The 19700-nt window shown below is 47.3% G+C and overlaps 3 protein-coding genes across 4 annotated transcripts; all 3 read right to left on the reverse strand.

Annotated features, from left to right (window-relative positions):
• Window positions 1–2972: 2972 nt before the first annotated feature.
• On the reverse strand, window positions 2973–3911 carry LOC100830447 (stellacyanin). The gene has a single exon (XM_003575398.4). The coding sequence runs from the start codon at window positions 3809–3811 to the stop codon at window positions 3239–3241; it is 573 nt and encodes a 190-aa protein (XP_003575446.1). The 5' UTR covers window positions 3812–3911; the 3' UTR covers window positions 2973–3238.
• A 1650-nt stretch (window positions 3912–5561) lies between these two features.
• Window positions 5562–6388, reverse strand: LOC100830755 (mavicyanin). Its single transcript, XM_003575399.4, has one exon. The coding sequence runs from the start codon at window positions 6259–6261 to the stop codon at window positions 5689–5691; it is 573 nt and encodes a 190-aa protein (XP_003575447.1). The 5' UTR covers window positions 6262–6388; the 3' UTR covers window positions 5562–5688.
• A 2792-nt stretch (window positions 6389–9180) lies between these two features.
• LOC100831059 lies at window positions 9181–19362 on the reverse strand. 2 transcript variants are annotated; one of them, XM_024462681.1, is made up of 4 exons: window positions 19097–19362; window positions 14704–15001; window positions 10096–11662; window positions 9181–9992 (listed from the first exon to the last, which is right to left on the reverse strand). In XM_024462681.1, exons 2-4 carry the CDS (start codon window positions 14949–14951, stop codon window positions 9318–9320), a joined length of 2490 nt encoding a protein of 829 aa, XP_024318449.1. In that variant the 5' UTR covers window positions 14952–15001; window positions 19097–19362; the 3' UTR covers window positions 9181–9317. The 2 variants fall into 2 exon arrangements, with proteins under 2 accessions (XP_024318449.1, XP_024318450.1); XM_024462682.1 differs by lacking the exon at window positions 14704–15001.
• Window positions 19363–19700: the final 338 nt, after the last annotated feature.

Consider the following 19700-nt stretch of genomic DNA (forward strand, 5'->3'; position numbering starts at 1 on the left):
GCCTTCCATGCTACCTCATGCGCCGAGCTCTCTGCCATGCGCCTATTGCTAAGCCCAGCCACCGTCGTGCGCCTTCCTGCCGCCGTGCCCCATGCACCTGCCACCGCGCAGACCTGCCGCCGCCCCTACTGCTGCGCCGTTGCGCGCGCCCTGCCTCCGCCCGCCGTGGTGCGCTGCCCAACCGTAGCCACAGGCCCACCGCGGCCGTCGCGCTGTAGTCCTTCACATAGATTGTTTCTGTTCACCAACGGTGGCATTTTGTATTCAGCGGGTGACATTTTTTGACCATCAGGGTTGGCAATTTGTGTTCATTAGGGATGACAATTTATGTTCATTATTGATGGCAAGGAGTTAAGGTTTGGGGTCGTTCTGAATGGACCTGGTACCTTGTTTTGAAGGGCCGGAGATGCGACAAGCATTGATAGATTCTGACATAAATAGATAGACATAATTATTTTATTTAATCACGAGACCATATTTTGTGAGAATTATGGGCAACAAATTTCATGAAAATTTTAAGTTCTTTTGTTTCGTTCGGGACCGCTACAAAATTTGTTGGACTCAAACGAGCCACAGTGCATGCCTGCTGCTTGCGTGCAGCCATCGCATGCCTGCTGCCCTGCCCTGCTGCTCACGTGCGGCCTGTGACGTGCTGACCCATCACGCGTTAGAGCTAAAGCGCGGCACGGGCTTCGCGTAGGCCTGGTAATGGGTTGGATTCAAATGGTTTTTATGGTTCGGGCTCTCAACTGGGTCGTCTTTCGGTGGGTGGAAATGGATTGACTTCGCGAATGGATGGATCTGGTGCGGTTTTAACGTAGAAATGGTTTGGAGTGGTTTGGTTTTGGACTCAAACGCTTTGGTTTTGTATGGGCTGAACCCGTGCATTCCCTCTGGGCTCGACCCGTGGGCAGAGGAGCAGCTAGCGTCGTGTCCAGCGTCTTCTTCGTCTTCCCCAGATCCTTGCTGGGGGCCTAGGGTTGCGCCGCCGCCGTCTCCCCCATCCGGTGCTCCACCGTCGGCGTACCTAGGGCTGCCGGATTCCGCGGATCCGGTCCCTCACGCTGCCTTCCCCTAGGGATTTCTCTGCCTAGATCATCCTCTCATTGGCTGGCCCTGCTAGCGATTGTTCCCCAAGGTCCTACTCTGCCACAAGATTCCACCGGGGCAACTTTCTTTTGCTCCATCCGATCTCAATCGAACCGCCCTTCACTAAATCCGTAAGCAATGTTAGATTCTGTTTTTGGATGAATCCGAGGATTGCTTTCCAGAATTTTCGTTTTACTCCCGTTTTTGTTGTTCAAGTAGGTGCAGTACTAATTGAATACCTATTTTATTTGAAGGTACTGATTGAGTAAATGTACTTAATTTGGCCGTTGGCTTCAAGTACTGCTTACAAGTGATTATTCACATGTCCTAATTTATTTTTTATTGTCTGTTCTGCTCACTATGTTTATGCAGAATTCCCTAATGCATTGCTTGAATGTATAGAGAATTAACTACTAAATACTAATATTAATTTCACATATACAGCATGAGAGATGGTTATTTTGATAGGGCAGTTGGTCCTTTGCTAAGATGTTATTCCAGATTGACAGCACATGTCCACTGCCTCCTCCTAGTCACCGAGACCTTCCACATCTGCACTGTGAGTGTATCTTAGTTGTGTTGTAGAACTACAAGTTTGTCCTGCTTAATATGGTCTGATGCAAATGGTTTTTTTTTTCCGTTAGGAAAACATAACCGTTGATACTAGAGTTTCTTGTTATGTCATGAGATGTTGTCTGTAATTACTGAATGTGCAATGCCAATCATGCAGCCAGAGCATGATAGTCTCTGCATGTATATCTTCTAGTTATGTGAAGCTTGTATGAATATATGAAAAATCTGAAGCTTATCAGTGAAGCTTATCTGAATAACTATGTATGTAAAGTCTCAAAAGTTATATGTGTGTAGCTACTGTTAGTTCAGAATTAATTGAACTGAAGCTTAATTATGTCGAGACTAATTCCTGATGTTTCATCCCTGTATAGATATCACATGGGCCTCCCCTGCTATGCAAATAATTTCCTTTCTATAAGCAGATCACTCCATGTTTCAGGTGGTGAAGTGTTCACACAAATCATTGTACAAGTGTTGAATGGAAGGAGTCCATGAAGATGGTGACAAAATTGGTGTAAAAAAATGGGGCTTTTGCTCACTGACCAGATGCACTGAAGCTATGGACCCTAGTAAAGTTACTTGTGTAGTTACTCCCTAGAAATCATGTCTAATGAAGTAATAATTCAATCTATGTAACTAACCGTTAATTAAGCAGACATTTGATGGGACTTCATAGTTGCGATTGTTTGCCTGGAAGGATTTTTTTTTTTTTTGCAATTGTCATTTCACATTACATAATATTTGTTTCATTTGGACAGCAGGGTTAAGCTGTACTGCACCTTTAATGTTTCACTTTAAAAGCTGAAGTACCGAATCCAACAGCCAGCACGTCTGCATGCGCATCGTGGATTGTGAGCTAAACTATCGATGGCTCTTCTAGTGTGTGTACCGTGGTTCCGAAATGGTCTGAAATGGTTTGCCCAGTCCATTTGGTTGATTCGGACTGGAGTGGGTTGGATGTAGATCGCGTACGAGTTGGTCTGGACTGGATCGAAGGGTCTAGTGTTTGGGGTGGATGTGGATTGGTTTTATGTATTGTCTTATCTGGTTTGGTGCGGGTATGGTCCGGATTTCAAACCATTACCAGGCCTAAGCCTTCGCGCGCCATAGCTAAAGCGCGGCGTCGCGCGGTATTCCAGCCCAAAAAAAATTACAATATGATGTCGATCAATGTTGATATGTTCATCCGCTTTCCTTGTATTTTGTCATGTCCTTTATCCTAAGATTGGTTTGTTTTCACTTTTCAATTGTGCAGGAAAGTGATTTTGAGCCAAAAATTATAAAAATTATATACATCGGCACAGCTTCCATAATTTTGTCAATGTACTGAACTTTATTCCAAAAACAATTGGTTGATTTTGCACAAATATTGGCAGTTTTCAATTACAGTTGTTGCCTAGCGAACACAGGCACGTAGAAATCTGCATTGTATGAACTTACAATATACTAAAGCATTCGATAAAATCCGATTAAAGTGAATCGTAGTATATTTGACCGAAATAATGATATATAAAAAACAAAGAGATGATCGTATTCAAAAGTGTGAAAAAAGTACAACAAAGACGCCTTGTTGATTCTAGCAGAAGGCCATGAGGCCAGCCGCAAAGACACCTGCCAGACCCAGGCCCCACGATCCAGCACTGGTTGACGTTGTTGCCGAGCTCGACGGAGGCACCGCCTGGCCGCCGGACGCGGGCGCCCTCGCGCTCGGCACGGGCGCCATTGCAGGGGCGGCCGCACGAGGACTCACTGCAGGCGGCAGGGCGCCGGTGGAAGAAGCCGCTGCCTCGACGTTCACCCGGATCTTCATGCCGCCATCGCAATGCCCGGGGACACCGCAGATGAAGTAGCGGCTGCCGGCGGCCGGGAGCGGGATGACGTCGTTGCCGGTCTGGAAGGACGCGAGCGGGCTGGAGTTGGAGCAGGCGTCGTAGTCCGCCTTGCTCACCTCCACCACGTTGTGTGCCGCGGGGGAGTATTTGAACACCAGCTGATCGCCGGCGCGGAACTTGACGGTGGAGGTCCATTGGGCGTAGTTGGTCCGGAGATCCCACGACCCGGCCGGTGCTCCCACGGTGTATGTGGCGCCCAGCGCCGTTCCGAGCGCTGCCGCTGTGATGGCCAAGATGAGTAGAGCTCTGGTCGCCATGGGCTGTAGATTGGCGTGGAGAGAGATGATTGACTGATGTTGGAGGTCAGTGTAACTGTTTGTGGTCTGAGGATGATGAGTGCTGGAGTGGATGGTGCTGTGGGATAATATTTCTGTGAGGGCAGGAGTTGTTTATATAGGTGTTATCTTGCTCCCGCGTTAGGTGCGAGTAATCCGTGTAAGCGCGTAAAGTGATTCCGTGTGAAGCGTACTTGGTCAGACTAATCGTTTGACTCGCTCGCTCTCTCTCGCCCGTTGAAAATGGTCAACAAAATTGTCAAGGAGTGGCCCTGCCCCCTGCTCTGCTGCTTCCGGGTCCATTTGACCGGGACGCGGCCACCCACCGACGGGCTGCGCGTCTTTGAAGATGTTCATCGTTGTTGTGAATCTTGTGATGCGCTTGTTGACCGACAGTCCGACACGCTGTGGCATGCTTTCGATGAACGTGAGTCCATTTTGTTGCAACTACATATCTCACCAAAAGTATACTTGTCACAGGTCTTACTTGTTTTTCATTAGGCATTTTAAATCGGTGAAGCCTTGTGTACGAAAAGTAATCCATGATTTTAGATAAAATAATTGGTTATCACATATTGGGTTTTTTAAGTAAATTTAACAAAATCACACCTTTTGGGGGCAGCTCTGTTGCGGAGCCACAGTTAACGCAATACCGTCTGCAGAACCACAATTTTTCTGTCAAAGCGTCTCACTTAACCCGAAACCGCTTATTTTGATGGTTTTGCTGACCGGTGGGCTCACACATCAGGTGACACCCTCCCCCCCCCCCCCCCGGGATGCATGCATCCCTCCCTCGGCTAACTGCCATGCCGCCCTCCATAAGGGAGCGGCCAGACTGCCTCCGCTCTCCGGTGGAACGGAGCCGCCCCGAGGTCCTTCTCCACCTCGGCGCCTGCCCATCCTACTCTGCCGCCAGACCTCCGGGCTAACGGGTTGGGTTCGGGTCGGAGCGGACGTGTCTCCCGACATGTGGGCCCCACTGGTCAGTATTCAGGCAAAGCCACCAAAATAAGCGGTTTCGGGTTAAGCGAGACGGTTTAACACAAAAATTGTGGTTCTGCGGACGGTATTGTTGTTAATTGTGGCTCCGCGATAAAGCTGCCCCAAAAAGTGTGATTTTATGAAATTTACTCGGTTTTTTATTTAAATTTTACAAAACTACACTTCTTCGGGTTAGAGTTTTATCGGATCACAGTTATCTCTCACATAACCACAATTGTTTGGAAGGACTGTTTTACATAACCCAAATCGGGTAGATTTGGTCGTTTGATGGTATTTCAGACAGGTGGGACCCACCTGTCATAAGCCATGTCGAATAGGCCGTTGAGATCTTCTCGTCTCTTTTGGTGGTTGTACGTGCGTATATCATGTTTAGATTGGTTGGATCGTAGCGATAATTAAGAAATACTCCCTCCGATTATAAATTGTTGTCGAAATATTACATGTATCTAGACGCTTTTTAAGAATAGATACATCTATATTTGGGCAAATTTGAATCAAGAATTTAGTATCAGAAGGAGTAGCGAAAACATTTATGTTTGTTTGGACGATAAGAAATCATTTTGTTGGATGACATGAAGCACGCGTATAAGAGAGGACATCCTTCTCCGCCAGTGCCACCACACTAGCCCGCGCATCAGCCACTCGGTATGGTGGAGCGAGAGAACAAGATCCTTTTTTGTGTGCACACACAGACACAGACATACATGTGACGGCAACAATTTGTATCGAGTTTACACTGAATCGAAGTATATATCTGGCAGAATGAACAATACAAATGCAATGAGCGTACATGGAGCAATTATACATGTAAAAGAAATGCTAAAAACAATAGTGATCGACATTTTTTGTTGTTGATTCTAGTACAAGACCATGAGACCATCAGCCGCCAAGATGCCTCCCAGAAACAGACCCACCGACCCAACACGGACCGACGCCGCCAAGCTCGACGGAGGCACCGCCTGGCCACCAGCAGCCGGCGTCATGGCACTCGGCATGGGCGCCAAAGCCGGCGAGAGCGCACGACGACCCGCCGGTGCCGGGGCATCGGTGGAAGAAGAAGCCGCTGCCTCCACGTTAACCCGGACCTTCATGCCGGCATCGCAATGTCCCGGGACACCGCAGATGAAGTACCGGGTGCCGGCAGCCGGGAGCGGGACGACGTCGTTGCCGGTCTGGAAGGACGCGAGCGGGCTGGAGCCGGAGCAGGCGTCGTAGTCCGCCTTGCTCACCTCCACCACGTTGTGCGCCGCGCGGGAGTACTTGAACACCAGCTGGTCGCCGGCGCGGAACTTGATGCTGGAAGCCCATTGGCCGTGGTTGGTCCGGAGATCCCACGAACCTCCCGGCGCGCCCACGGTGTGGCTGGCGCCGAACGCTGTGCCGAAGATCGCTGCAGCTGTAGCGACGAGGAGGAGAGCTCTGGTTGCCATGGTTTCAGAGTTCTGAAATATATATAGAGAGAGGGTGATCAACGAGGATGAGATCAATTTGTGGCAGAGTTTGTGATCCAAGGCTTGGAATCGATGAGACGATGGATGGGTGTTGTGTGGGAATTGGGATGATATATCTGGGCGGGTTAGGAGCTGTATATATATAGGTGTTTGTTTGTTAGGTGTAATGCGCGCGCGTACGTAGGTGGTCAGTGTGGACTGGACATACAGCCTGTGACCCTATTCGTAGTTGGTCAAATTTGACTCGACCGATGGCTAGTCGGGATGCCGCTTCCCGGAATACCAAACGCGCTCCGCGCACTCGAAATGGTCTTCTTCGGTGCCCGTGATGCATGTGTGGTGTCAATCTATTCTCAACTGCAGTCGTAAGATCTTCAAGAGAGCCAATAATACGCAACCCGTGCAGCATCTACTGGTAGTGCTAGTCCGGAGCGGCAGAGTAAACAAGTTTTGAAAGAAGAAATAATTTTTGTTCAATTTCTAGTACTCTATATAAAGTCGTAAAACATCTAGTACAATTCTTTAGCAAAAGAATACAATTGTAAAAATCCCCTAAAAAACAAAGGGATACTATAAGAAGATCATGTTCGAGAAAGAAAACCAAAACCAACCCTTCCCTTCCATTCGCGACAGAAAGGAGGTGGCTGACCTGCCGTCGGCCTCCCTCCAGCCTGTCTCGTCGGCCAGATACTCAAAATCCATATTAGCTTCGGCTTAGGGGGAACAAAGTTTACGAATGGAAGATATACAGTGGAATACAGGATTACGACGGCAACGAAATTGAGGCGAATGCCACCAATGCACATTTGGGGCCGGAACTGGCCGCACTCCGGCAAAGGCACTAATGTCCCCAGCAAAGCATTTGCCGGAGGCTTTTTCTAGGGGCCGCCGGCAAAGGGCATCGGTATGAAGGCATATGCCGGTAAAGGTCTCTTTGCCGGAGGCTTTTTTACGTGGCTTTCGGCAAAGGCTTTGCCGAAGGCAAAAAAAGTTTAGCCTTTGGCAAAGAAAAGTTAACGCCACTGCCATGGAATAACACCAGGCGAGTCTTTGCCGGAGGCAAATAACTACCGCCGGCAATGAATTAATGAAAAAAAAAGACGTGGCCCGCGGCCTCCTCCGCGTGCCCATGCCGCTGCCCAGCGCCCCCTGCCGCCGCGAGCCAGTCGCCGCCGCACTGCTGCTCCTCGCCCCGATGCCGCAGCTACTTGTGCTGCTGCTGCCTCGCCTCCCTGCCCCACGCCGCCGCGCTGCTGCTCCTCGCCCTGACGCCGCAGCCGCACAGGAAGAGGAGAAGGAGAATAGGAGAAGGCCGCCGGTGGTGGGGAAGGAGAAGGAGAGCCGCTGCCCCACGCCCGACGCTGCTGCAACTGCACCTCCGCTGGAGTTCGTAGGAGGGCCCACTGCCGTTCGCCCGTTGCCCTGCGCCGGAGGAGGGCACGCTGCCCCTCGCCCGTAGCCCTGCGCCGCCGCGCGCCTTCTGGAGCAGAGGGAGAGAAGGGGGCGAAGGAGGAAGCACGGGCCACCGCGGAGGAGGCGCGGGAGGACGGAGGGGCTGGACCGACGCGTGAGAAGAAGGCGCCCGAGAGGGGCTGGACCGGAGGGGCTGGACCATTGCCGTTGATGGAGTCCATGGGGAGGAGGAGAGAAATGAGTGGAGGAGGGAGAGAGATCGATCCGCAGTGGGGAGAGAGAGACAGGGAGAAATGAGTGGAGGGGAGAGACCGAGAGAAGCACAGGTGAGAAAAAGGGGCGATCCGCGTGCACCTCCCACTGATCGGTGACCTAGCACATGGATCCACGTTCATCATGCATCCGGATGAATGGCCTGAAATAAACCTGCTCTCTTTGCCGGTAGCCTGGCCTCCGGCAAAGAGATTTTTGGTTTTTTGTTTTCTGCAATTAAATTTATAGGAAGGTAATATATCATTTCAATTCATTATATTGGTTCACTCCTTTTATCCTAAGTTTATATACATATGATATAGTACCATACCAAAACTTGTGCATTTTTGACAAAGTTTTAGTATTATTTTATTTTTCTCTATTAAACGGCTCTAAAAAATCATAAGTAATTATTTTTACATAAAAGATGGTGATTTTAATTCACATTACTTATCATCATAGATAAATGTAATCATAGTAAAAAACTAAACTCAAAAATCTCAAATATCATTACAAAACTTGATCCAAGACCCAAAATTGGACGTTTGAACGCTAAGTTCGGGAACTTGTATGAAGATGTTGTCATTTGTGAATCATGTATCATTTTAATTTTTTGTATGGACTTGTAATTTTTTTTTCCAAGGTTATGTATAAAAAAATGGCACCATGCCAAAAATCGTTTATTTTTGACAAAGTTTGAGTATTATTTCATTTTTCCCTATTAAACGGTTCTCGAAAATGATAAATAATTATTTTACTTAAAAAATTAAGATTTTAATTCACATTGCTCATCACCAATGCCAAATGAAACTACAGCAAAAATTTCAACTCAAAAAAAGGTGGTTTACATCATAATTTGAAACAAGAGAGAAATGGGATAGAAAAGAAAAAATACGGAAAAAATTCTTTGCCGTAGGCCCGGCCGCCGGCAAAGGCTGGTGCCGTTTTCTCACCGTTGCCTCAGCGGCTAGTCCACGTGGTCACCTTCTTTGCCGGAGGCCGTTTTTATTCTTTGCCGGAGGCCTTTTTATTTTGCCTCCGGCAAATCGAAAAAAGGCCGCCGGCAAAGACCAAGGGCAAAGACAGATTTTCCCGTAGTGCCGTCTCATATTGTTCGGTTTCTGCTGGCTCCTGAAATCGTAAGTGAAAGCTGTTCATGGATGAATCCATGAGCTTATGGGTCAATAGGAACGCTCTTATCAAGCCACATTCTTCACTTTGCAACTTCAGCTGTAACAAATCCACACAGTAATAGAAAGAAAATTATGAATACGACTTTTCTCACAAGTCACAACAGGCAAGGAATGAATGATACATCGAGGATGCACATAGTACAAATACTGCAGTCTGCAGCTGAGTAGATATATAGCCTACTCGATCTCCTGGTTTTCATTGTCACAAAAGGCTGGTACAGTTGCCAACTGACGTTCCATCTTAATTTTCTCCAGAAGTTTCTGTGCTTCATTCACTAGGGAAGAGAAAGTGCCGAAATACTTCATTGCATGACCATCAGCGCTAGCGAAAATCATGAAACCCTCGAGAGCTAACATATTCTTCGAAGCACTGGACAGAGATAGCATCAAGCTGTCCAAGCTCTCCAGATCTTCTTTGACGCTCCAGGCCCTTTGCTTCATCATTGACATAACCATCTTGCTGATAATCTTCATTATTATCAGACAATTAGCCGTGGGCTTACTGTTTATTTCAACCATCTCCTTGAGCTTCCAGGCGAAGCTAAATGCAGCATCTCCTGAGGCAATTGCATCAACCAGTGGAGCCAAATCGTGACCTTCACTGATTAATTTGTCGAATATTGCTGCACTAAGAGATAACAAAGCTGCATGCAATTTCCGTTCGTCAGGTTTCTCATCCTTTTGCTGAACGGAGGAAGTTATTTTGTTCAGGCAATTATTTTCTGAATCAACAGAACCGTCATGACCATCTTCTAAGTCAGCTCCTGGTGCCTGATACTTGTCTTTATCTATTTCATTCCCTGCTTGTACTTCCTTCACAGTCGACCCACGAGGAAGTATTTCTGTGAGAACCTGCAATCGTAAGGGCATGCCTAATTTAGCCAGGGTAACAAATTTTTTGGCGAAAAGCAAGGATAACAATTCAAGAGGCAACATGAAAATAAAGAAAAATCACCTCTAGTGTCACATCTTTCATGGCTCCCATGAGTTTTCTGAAATAGTCATCATTTTCTTTGTAATACATACAAAGATGCTTGAGGGTTTCAGCTGCACTTATTCTGTATGAGTTGTTCCCATAACATGACAGCATTATTCTGAGATCATCGACAACACTACCATTTTCCTTCAAGAAGATGGTAGCATTGCTTTCGCTTAGCATTGCCAGTGCTTCGCCTGCCAATTTTCTGACGGAGCTATCTTTGGTATCAGAGGTGAAGATCTTTGCCAGCGCCTTGATGAATTTTACTCCGCTTTCGTTGCCCACACTCGAAGCTGCATTCATTGGTAGTTTTGTGAGAATCTTTATGGCTAGTATTTTCAGCTTGTCATCACATATTTCACACTCCAGAATCTTCTCCATGCTACTGATCACGTCCGTATTTTTCAACATTTGACTATGCAGCTCATTGTCACTACTTCCGGGAGTGGTCACAAGCCGGGACATGACTTGCAGTGATGCTGCAACAATGTTGGACCATTCGCCATGATCAATGAGGTGGAGCAGATCGGAGCTTATGGGCGCCATGACCTTGGAGAGAAGGCTCTGAGCTTCACATATGGCTGTGCAGTTGTGCTTATCAGCTGCAAGCCCATCTAGGATCACAAGGCCTTGCACCATCAGCACCTTAAATTCACCTGAAGGCACGCTATCATCATCATCTTGTCGCTGAGAGGTCTCAAGCAGTGAAGATATGCATGGGATCCCTTGAGGGAACTGCTTCAGACGGATCTCGCTGGCAAGGTGTGCCACTATCCTGGCGGCGAGCTCCGTGATCTCTTTGTCTCGCCGGCTCCTCGAATCGAGCGCCCGCAGCAGTTTCTCCACTATGTTGCTAGATGACGCCGATCCAATCAACTGAGCAATCATCGAGTGCTGCTCCTCAAGATTTGGCTGCGTCAAGAGCGCATCTAGAATCCTTGCCCCAGAAAGGAAGCTGCCAGATGATTCACACTTCATCATTCCCACAGCGTACGTGACCAGGTTCCTTTCCTTGACGAAGGACGGGTCCTTGGCACACCCATTTCTGGTCTGGCGCAGGTACTCCTTAACCGATTTCCGTGCCGTTTTCCCCAACTGGTACTCTTCAGCCACTTTACTGACTAGTCCATCTCCCGCAGAATATGAGAAAAACCTGTAACAAAAGAGCACACCCTGGAACAGAGCCAGTGAGTACAAGACATTCAGTGCAGGCTGGAGGTTTACATCCCCATCCACCTTGCCATAATCTCGCTGGATAAGGCGCCACAGCGAAATCCCGCCCGTGATCACCAGCCCACACAAGTAGAGAGCTGCTAGAGGGCACAGTATAACGGCGAACACAAACTGTTGAACAAACAACACCACAACAGCAAGCAGTAGGCGTGGCAAGGAGGGGTCGTTGTTATCAGCAATTCTCCTTTTTCTTCTGATGTGCCAGACCCTGTTTTTTCTGATGACGACCGTGGCATATATAGCACTCAGGAAGCCCAAGTATGATTTCCTGATATATTTCAACTTCTCGTTCAGAGATACATCGAAGACCCTGCAAACATATGTTCTACTCAGACTATGTATATCCCTCAACAAAAAAGTTAGATCATGTATATAAATGGAGTCTCTTCTCTTAAAAAAATGCAACCCTAATTAGTGGAATTTTGTGATGATGTATGGATGAGAGGACGAGAAGCCGCTGGCGAGCTGGGAGCAGCAACTTCATATCCTCGAGGCGGCGTTGACCGAAAAGCATCTAGCAGTTCCCTGTACTCATTCTCAATTAACCCCTAAAACCTGCCACCGTTCCCTGAACTGAAACAGCCCCTGTCCAGGTTCCGCATCCCATTTCCAATCCCTACAATTTGTAGAGAATTACCTGTTTTTCCTCTCCTCGTCCCAAAATCTAGGAAAGCACCTCCCCGTTCCCTAAACCCGAATAAGCTCACGCGGAAAATCCCACTGCCGGAAACAGGACAAATCCCGTCTCGTCGGTCCATCCCGCGGCAGCCAACCCACCGCCGGCGGCCTTCTCCGGCCGGCAAGAACACATCCTCGACCTTCATTCCCGGCCGGAATTGTGGCCGGCGATCTCTCCGCTGCTGCCGATTCGTCCGCCCGCCGACACAAAATCGCCGCCATGATTTCGAGCCGCCAGTGGGTCCGGGAGCACCGCTGCCACCTCCTCGACCCCCTCGAACCCTCCTCGTCTCCTCCTGGACCTGGGCGAGGCAGGAGGGTGCGGGCGGCCTGCGGCGGAGCGCAGGGAGCGCGTGGCGGCGGGCGGCGGCCCGGGGCGGGCGCGGGCGGCGGCGCGTGGTGGGATCGGGCTGTGCGCAGATGGCGCGGCCGGCGGCGCGTGGCAGGCGTGCGGGCAGCGGCGACGGCGTGGAGGTCGCAAGCCTCGGCTGTGGTACAGAGGAAGAAGAAGGCCATTCGTACAACAAAACATGTCTCAGTTTTCAAAATTTGAATATATTTAGACATGCATTCAAATTTATTCAAAACTGATACATTCTTTAGTGGACAGAAGAATATATTTTTAAGAGTAAAATTCACCACTAGTAACTCGGAACAAATGCACAGTTTAGCAAATAAAATGCACATATAAAGTTCTAAACAGTTTATATTAGTTGACACGTGCAGTACACAATCGCTAGTTTGGTGTAAATCTGCTTTTGCTTTGTGAGATCTGTCACTACAAAATGGAGTATATACATCCAAAATCATTCAATTTCAAGCATGCCTAAAATAGCCTCAATTCAATAAGCAGTGGTGTTGAGAACCACCCATTGGTTGAATGTTTAGGGTGCTAATTGTCCCCACCGTGTATCAACCCTAGATTTGATGTCATATGTGTCTCATTACAAGGTTATAATTTATCTACGAGATAACATGGATGATGTAGAGATATGGTATGGAATCGGAACCCTAAATTATATTTCACAATATTTGATTTTTTTATATCACTTTATGAGTGTATATATAGAGTACAAAGAGAGTACTTGGAATACGAGACAAATAATTTGTTTAACCTGATTTTATCTTATCTTTAATCCTAACTATATTTGACTGTGTTTATGGAGGAGGGCATGTGAAGTGTCTGGGGCCTAGTGATATGAACGGCGATGCCTTCGTGGCAAGAGGAAAATGAAAAAAGAAATGAACACGCCAAATACTGTAGTTATGACGTCATGCAGTATGACGTTGTGCACCATGACGGCAGCTCCAAAGTGCCAAGCCCAGAGGCCCCCATCGGCGACTCGCAACGACCAATTAATCCACCGACAGCAATAGACTCAACAAAGACTCTGACTCCCATTTGTTCAAAATTTGTCCACCTACCTCAAATTTGGGAAGAAAACTGGAATTGTTCTTGTTCACTTGTACAAAACTTATCTAAAACTTCTCCACTTGTTCGACCGGTCCACATGTTACGGACCCATCGAAAAGACAAATAAAACTCTCATTAGACACGATGATATTTTCTCCACACCATTTATCCAAACACATTCTAAATCATAGTTTTAAATAGCGGGTTAAGTCATTTAGCGGCAGCCTGCTCCAGAAGCTATACGTGCTATAGCGAAACTATAGCGGCGCTAAGACATTTAGCGTATTTTTAAAAATCATACAAAAGTATGAATAAATGAGGCATCATATGATAGACATCTTCTTATTGACCATCGGTAGGAACTCCAGAACACTTAAAAACACCACTTGTAATGTCAACAAAGTGGTACATAACCCTAGTAATGCCAGTAGTGCATATATTGGGACAATAGCTGCATTTAATCTGATGTTTTTAGTCAGATCTAGAAAACTACAAATGAGCTAAGGCAGTGCTTGAGAAGCGATGGAATTATAGGCCGCGCCGTGCCAAGAGCCCAAAAAAAATAGTCGGAGAAGCAGCTTAGCGCGCTAATGATCCCAAAATGTAGCGCTATAGCGTGATTAGCGGCGCTGATAGCGTTTTTCTTATGTTAGCACTAAAACTGCATAGCTTTAGCGGGAGCCCTCTCCAGACGCTATAGCGCCGCTATAGCGCGCTATTTAAAACCATGTTCTAAATTGACAAATGGAGAGGACAAATAATGGTTCACCACTAAACATGCCTTACAAAGCAAAAAAGGAAAGAAGCGGACACAGAAATAGCGGAAAGCAAAAACTTCCTAATTCAGTGGCATTTCGAGTAGCAGCGCTAAGGCTATGTCCAAACTCAAACGAATGGTTCACCAACCGCGCGCATGCAGACAGTTTACCAGCGTCGTGCTGAACCTTAGCTATTCCACTCTAAAATTCCTGTACGGAGTACTACATTCTGCTTTGAGGATTTGTTCTATCTTAAGCCTTTAGCCTTTCTTGTTAGGTCTCATCTGAATCATATATTCATATGACTGAAGGTTTAGCCGACTAACACTAATTCTGAGCAGAAATTTACAAGCTAGGAACACTCAGAATTAAGGCCGGAGGAGCCAAAGAAGGAACTAGTTTGAGGCACAAAGAGAAAAAATAGGTGCGAAATTTAACTAACTAGACAGTAAAGATCGATCAATGAGACGAGCTAATTAAACTGAGAGGAGACTCACTGACCCAGCTGTTTGGACGAGGGTAATAATGGTGAGAGACCAGAAGTCTTTCTTCTGCAGCATGGAGACGAAGCCGCCGAGGAGAACGACGGTGGACCATGTAAGCACGAGAACGCCCACCCCCCTGACGGCCATGGACAGGTACCCCATGAACAGAGCATAGCTGTTGATACAGACCACTTCCTCCCATTTGGAGTCGTAAGAGGAGTCCTTCTTCTTCCCTGAGACCGAAGAGGCCTTCTGGGTAGCCATCTCTATTTCCCAAGGTGTTTAGAGGGCTGACTGGCAGTATATCTGTAACGCTGCGATGGAGCCAATACATACTTATTAGCTAGCATATGCGCGCCCACACTCTACTTTTCTTTTTCTGATGGCCCACACTCTACTTGGTTTGCTAATAGCAAGAACAGTTCGATCTTGACTGAGCTACATCAAAGTCAAACGAAGTCGTTGTTTATTAGTTAATTAATTCGAACGTCCAGCCGGGTACATTTCAGTACTCCAGCAAGCAAAATAATGTCTTACGTTGGTTGAAATTTGCATGAAAAGGAAGTGACTGTTTATTTCAAGCTTAAGAAAATGCTACTACTACCGAGCTACCAGCTCCTTGAGATCCAACCATTTGAGTTCCTTCTTGCAAATCCAATCTCCCACCCAGCATAGAGGAATCACTGTACAGTTTAATCTCCAAACCATTTTTTAAGCCACACTGTTAGTTCCATATATTTGTAAAAATTCATTTAATATACTCCTCCAATCTAAATTAATTGTCGCCGCTTTGTATACACATGTACCTACACACTGAAATGCGACGTATCTAGTCAAAGTTGCGACAATTAATTTGGATCAGAGGGTGTAGTAAATTTTGCTACCGTGTGTCTATAGAATTGCGACAAAAGGTTTTTCATGTAGAAGAATTTGAGGCTCCGTTTTTTAAAAAGCTTTTCTTTTTGCTTGTCGATTGACCTTCGTTTTTATTTGACCAAATAAAATATGAACAGGTTGTCAATAGACTGGGACGGCTTACTACTACCTCCCTTCCTAAATATAAGATGTTCTAACTTTGTCCTGAAATCTTTAAAATTTGACTAAGTAGTGTTCTCGACGATGGTAACTTACCACCTCACGGCTTTCAACATATACCATCTTGAGCGCTCTAGAGGATCAGCAAGCTCATGTCGTCCACCCAACCACGAGCCATCTTCCCTCTCGCTAGCCAACCAGGGTTCGCTTTGCCGGCCTAACCTTATCCGCGTCGGGCAGGCCTTGTGTCTCCGTTGGCTCTGGTTCTCCTGGACCGACCAGAGCAGGCCGTGGCAAGGATTGGCCTCGTCCCTGCGATTCGACCGATCACGATCTGTTCCGAGCCTCCACCAAGATCCAGCTCCGTGATGGGGCTAAGGCCCAATTTTGGCTCCATGCATGGCTACAGGACGGGTCCATCCCAAGTCAGCCTTGGCCGGGGCTCTTCGCCATGGCCACAAGTAAGAACCGCTCGGTCCAGAAGGAGCTCTCCTCTTCCAACTAGATCTGCTCTCTGCTAAGAAACGACAACCTTCAGCGGCTAGCGCACTTCATCCAGCTTTGGGGCTGCATCCAGGCAATCAACCTCTCCCCTCAAAGCGACAACATCTCCTGGCGGTGGTCCTCTTCAGGCTCCTACTCGGCGGCTCCAGCATACCGGGCTCAATTCTATGGCTCCATCCCTCTGTTCTTGGACAAGATCTAGAATTTCGCTTGGACGATGATGGCTCATGAAAAGAGCCTCACGGTCGACAACCTGGCGATGCGGGGATGGTCTCACAACCCGGTCCATCAACTCTGCAGGATTCACCCGAGACCATGCATCCTTCACCTCCATAGAGATTGCAGCTTCACGTCCGAGGTGATGGGGCATATTCAGTGGTGGTGCCTGGACACGCCAAACCCTGACACCGCTTCCCGCTCCTTCAATGAGCATTGGGAGCATCTCATCCACGGCCTCTCGGAGAAGGATAAGAGAATCGTTAGTTGTCGCCTAATTTATTCTTGATGGGGGGGGGGGGGGGTATGGAAGGAGCAAAACCAAATGATCTTTGGCAGGGAAGCTCAACCGACCCTCGATATTGCTTGTTTGATTTCGGAGGAGATCCAAACTAGATCCCGGATGTGATCTGCTGACCTGAGAGATTAGGCCTTATGTAATGTTGTTTTGTTTCCTTTACTTCCTCCCTTTTCTCCGCGGGGACCTTGCTTAATTAGGTCCCTTTGTTCAGTTTTTTGTACTCTGCTAATCGAATGATCTAAAAAAATTAGGTTTATTAGAACCATCATGATATATATTTTCATAATATACCTATTTGAATTTTTAATTAACTAGATCAAACTTCAAGAAGTTTGTCTTGTGACAAAGGTAAACCATCTTATAATATTTAGGCACGAGGTAGTAGCAGAGATTATATACGTATGGGCCAACTAATTAAGCATCTTGTGGACTTTTCCGGCGGCTGGGTGAGGATGAGCGCCTGTCATAGGTGCTATGTATTTAAAAAGGTATTCAGTCTCATTCAACCTGAACTAATGCTCTGCTAACAAAACAGGTCTTCGCATAGGGGTTGGTTGGTTTGCCGTCACCCGCCTGCACCTTCCGACCGCATTCTTAAACACACGCCCTCTACTCGGTCATGATCCCGACACACACGGACACATTCATGTGTGAAACGTCCATGCTTTGAAAGCGGGCGGCATGCATCAGTAATAATGTGAAAAACCACATGCAATCCATGTTGAAGCGACATGCATGACCCCGGCCCTGCACGAAAACAACATGCAACTCCACCGGAATTGAACTCCCGAAGCCACGTAGAAAGCCATCCAGTTTTAAAAAGAGTAAAATGTAGTTTAGTCATTAGACTTGAGTTGATGCATGGTGTAATCTAGTCCTTGGTATTTGAAAACACTGATCGATGTCAGTAAACTTTCAAATACGGTGCAACACGATCCTACACAACATAGATGTACGTACTTCGCTGACGTGTCAAGTATATGACAAGTGGGACCCACTTACCGACATGATGTGAATTGCAATTAATCCCCCCTCATCCCCCACACTCCACTCCAGTCCAATCCCTTCCTTCCATCCTCCACCTCCTTCCTTTTCTCTGTCCTCCCCCTTCCCCGATGGAAATTCCCCGTCCCCACCTCTACCATGCCAGTGCGACGGCATGCCATGGCCTCCCAGGCCTGCCTCCTAGCGCCGGCAAGGTTGGGGAGCTCGATGGCTTCAGCGAGGGCACGACAAGTGTGAGGGTGCGCTGAAGCCTATCGGCTTGTCGAGGAGAAGATCCCGTTCCCAGTGAAGCCAACTCGTACGTGGCGCCAGAGGGTATCTTCTTCACCAACACCGGCCGCTTTTTCTCGATCTCTAGCTCCTCTCATCTTCGTCCTCGCCGTCTGACTCCTGAGAAACACCCACTTTATGATAGTTGAGAAGATGTAAAAATGCACATCCTTCCCTGCCACTATAGGAGCTCGGGCATCAGTCACTGGGCATGCATGGTGGGGCGAGGAAACACAACATATCATTTACTTTTGGCATGTGACAATTTGTATCAAAAATAAATTTAATAAAATCAAGTTGACATTGAATCGAAGTATTTATCTAACAAGAAAAGAACAATACGAATGCAATGAGGGAACGTGATCAAACCACGTGTAAAAAAATAGTAAAAACAATAGTGCCAATTTTTCTTTTGATTCTAATAGAAGATCATGAGACCAGCAGCTGCCAAGATGCATCCCAGAGTCAAGGTGTGTATTCGGTTTTTGCCTGGTTAATACGGTTTTTTATATTTCAGTTAATACAGTTTTGTATAAAAATACGGTTCAGCTTCCGTTATCACCGATCAATTTTGGTTTCCGGTTCCGGTTCGGTTTTGCACAGCCTGAGACCCAGAGACAGACCCACGGACCCTACAATGACTGACTGACTCCGCCGAGCTTGACGGAGGTACCCCATCGCGCTCGGCATGGGCGCCAACGCCGGCGAGAGCGCACGCATCAGTGGAAGAAGCAGCTGCATGCCTCGACGTTTACCCAGATCTTCATGCCGCCGTCGCGGTCTCACCGCAGATGACGTCGTTGCCGGTGTGGGATGAGGCGAGCAGGGTGGAGCCGGAGCGGGCGTCGTTGCTGACCTCCACCACGTTATGAGCCGCGCGGGAGTACGTACTATCTGAAGGCGCGGAACGAGAAGGCGCACTTTGGTTGCCATGCTGATTTCAGACGGGGATAGTATCAAGGATGTGTATTGTCGACAGTCGACAGACCGGGATGATCAATTTTTGTGGCCTTTGGAATCGATGAGACAATGGATGGGGTTGGGATAAATGGAGAAGAGAAGAGGAGAGGAGACTGACCCAGCTGTTTGGACGAGGGTAATAATGGTGAGACACCAGAAGTCCTTCTGCTGCAGCATGGAGACGAAGCAGCCAAAAAGAGAAATTAAACCCCCTGACGGCCGTGGACAGGTACCCCATAAACAGAGCATAGCTGTTGATAGACACAACTTCGTCCTATTTGGAGTAGTAGTAGGAGTCCTTCTTCTTTCCAGAGCCAGAAGATGCCTTCTGGGTAGCCATCTTGATTAATTTTCCAAAGAGTTTAGAGAGCTGGGTGCCGTGGTGGCAGTATTTCTAACGCTGCGATGGAGCCAATATATACTTATTAGGTAGCACATGATCGAATGCCCACACTCTACTTGGTTTGCCAACAGCACGACTTAATTGGATAAGCAAAATCATGTCTTCTTACGTTAGTTCATAATTGAGGTCCTTCTCTGGCCGGCTTATCCTCTCCCACCTAGCATGCATAGAGTCTGAATGATTGATCAATCAGTTTTAATTTCCTTTTTGTAAGCTGCACTGAATAAGTTGATGAATCACTGTTAATTTCATATATATTTGTAAACAGTTCTTCTAATATACTCCTTCCTTTTTTACTCCCTCCGTCCAACAAAACATG

The sequence above is a fragment of the Brachypodium distachyon genome, chromosome 4 (assembly GCF_000005505.3).
Source record: "Brachypodium distachyon strain Bd21 chromosome 4, Brachypodium_distachyon_v3.0, whole genome shotgun sequence".
NCBI classification, from domain to species: domain Eukaryota; kingdom Viridiplantae; phylum Streptophyta; class Magnoliopsida; order Poales; family Poaceae; genus Brachypodium; species Brachypodium distachyon.

Excerpts from the sequence above, each read along its gene's own strand:
- LOC100830447 (XM_003575398.4), bottom strand. The coding sequence starts at position 3,811 with ATGGCGACCAGAGCTCTACTCATCTTGGCCATCACAGCGGCAGCGCTC.
- LOC100830755 (XM_003575399.4), bottom strand. The coding sequence starts at position 6,261 with ATGGCAACCAGAGCTCTCCTCCTCGTCGCTACAGCTGCAGCGATCTTC.
- LOC100831059 (XM_024462681.1), bottom strand. The coding sequence starts at position 14,951 with ATGGCTACCCAGAAGGCCTCTTCGGTCTCAGGGAAGAAGAAGGACTCC. Across the intron at positions 11,663-14,703 it reads ACCCTCGTCCAAACAGCTGG|GGTCTTCGATGTATCTCTGA; the intron begins GTCAGTGAGTCT and ends ATATGTTTGCAG. Across the intron at positions 9,993-10,095 it reads TGAAAGATGTGACACTAGAG|GTTCTCACAGAAATACTTCC; the intron begins GTGATTTTTCTT and ends TTACGATTGCAG.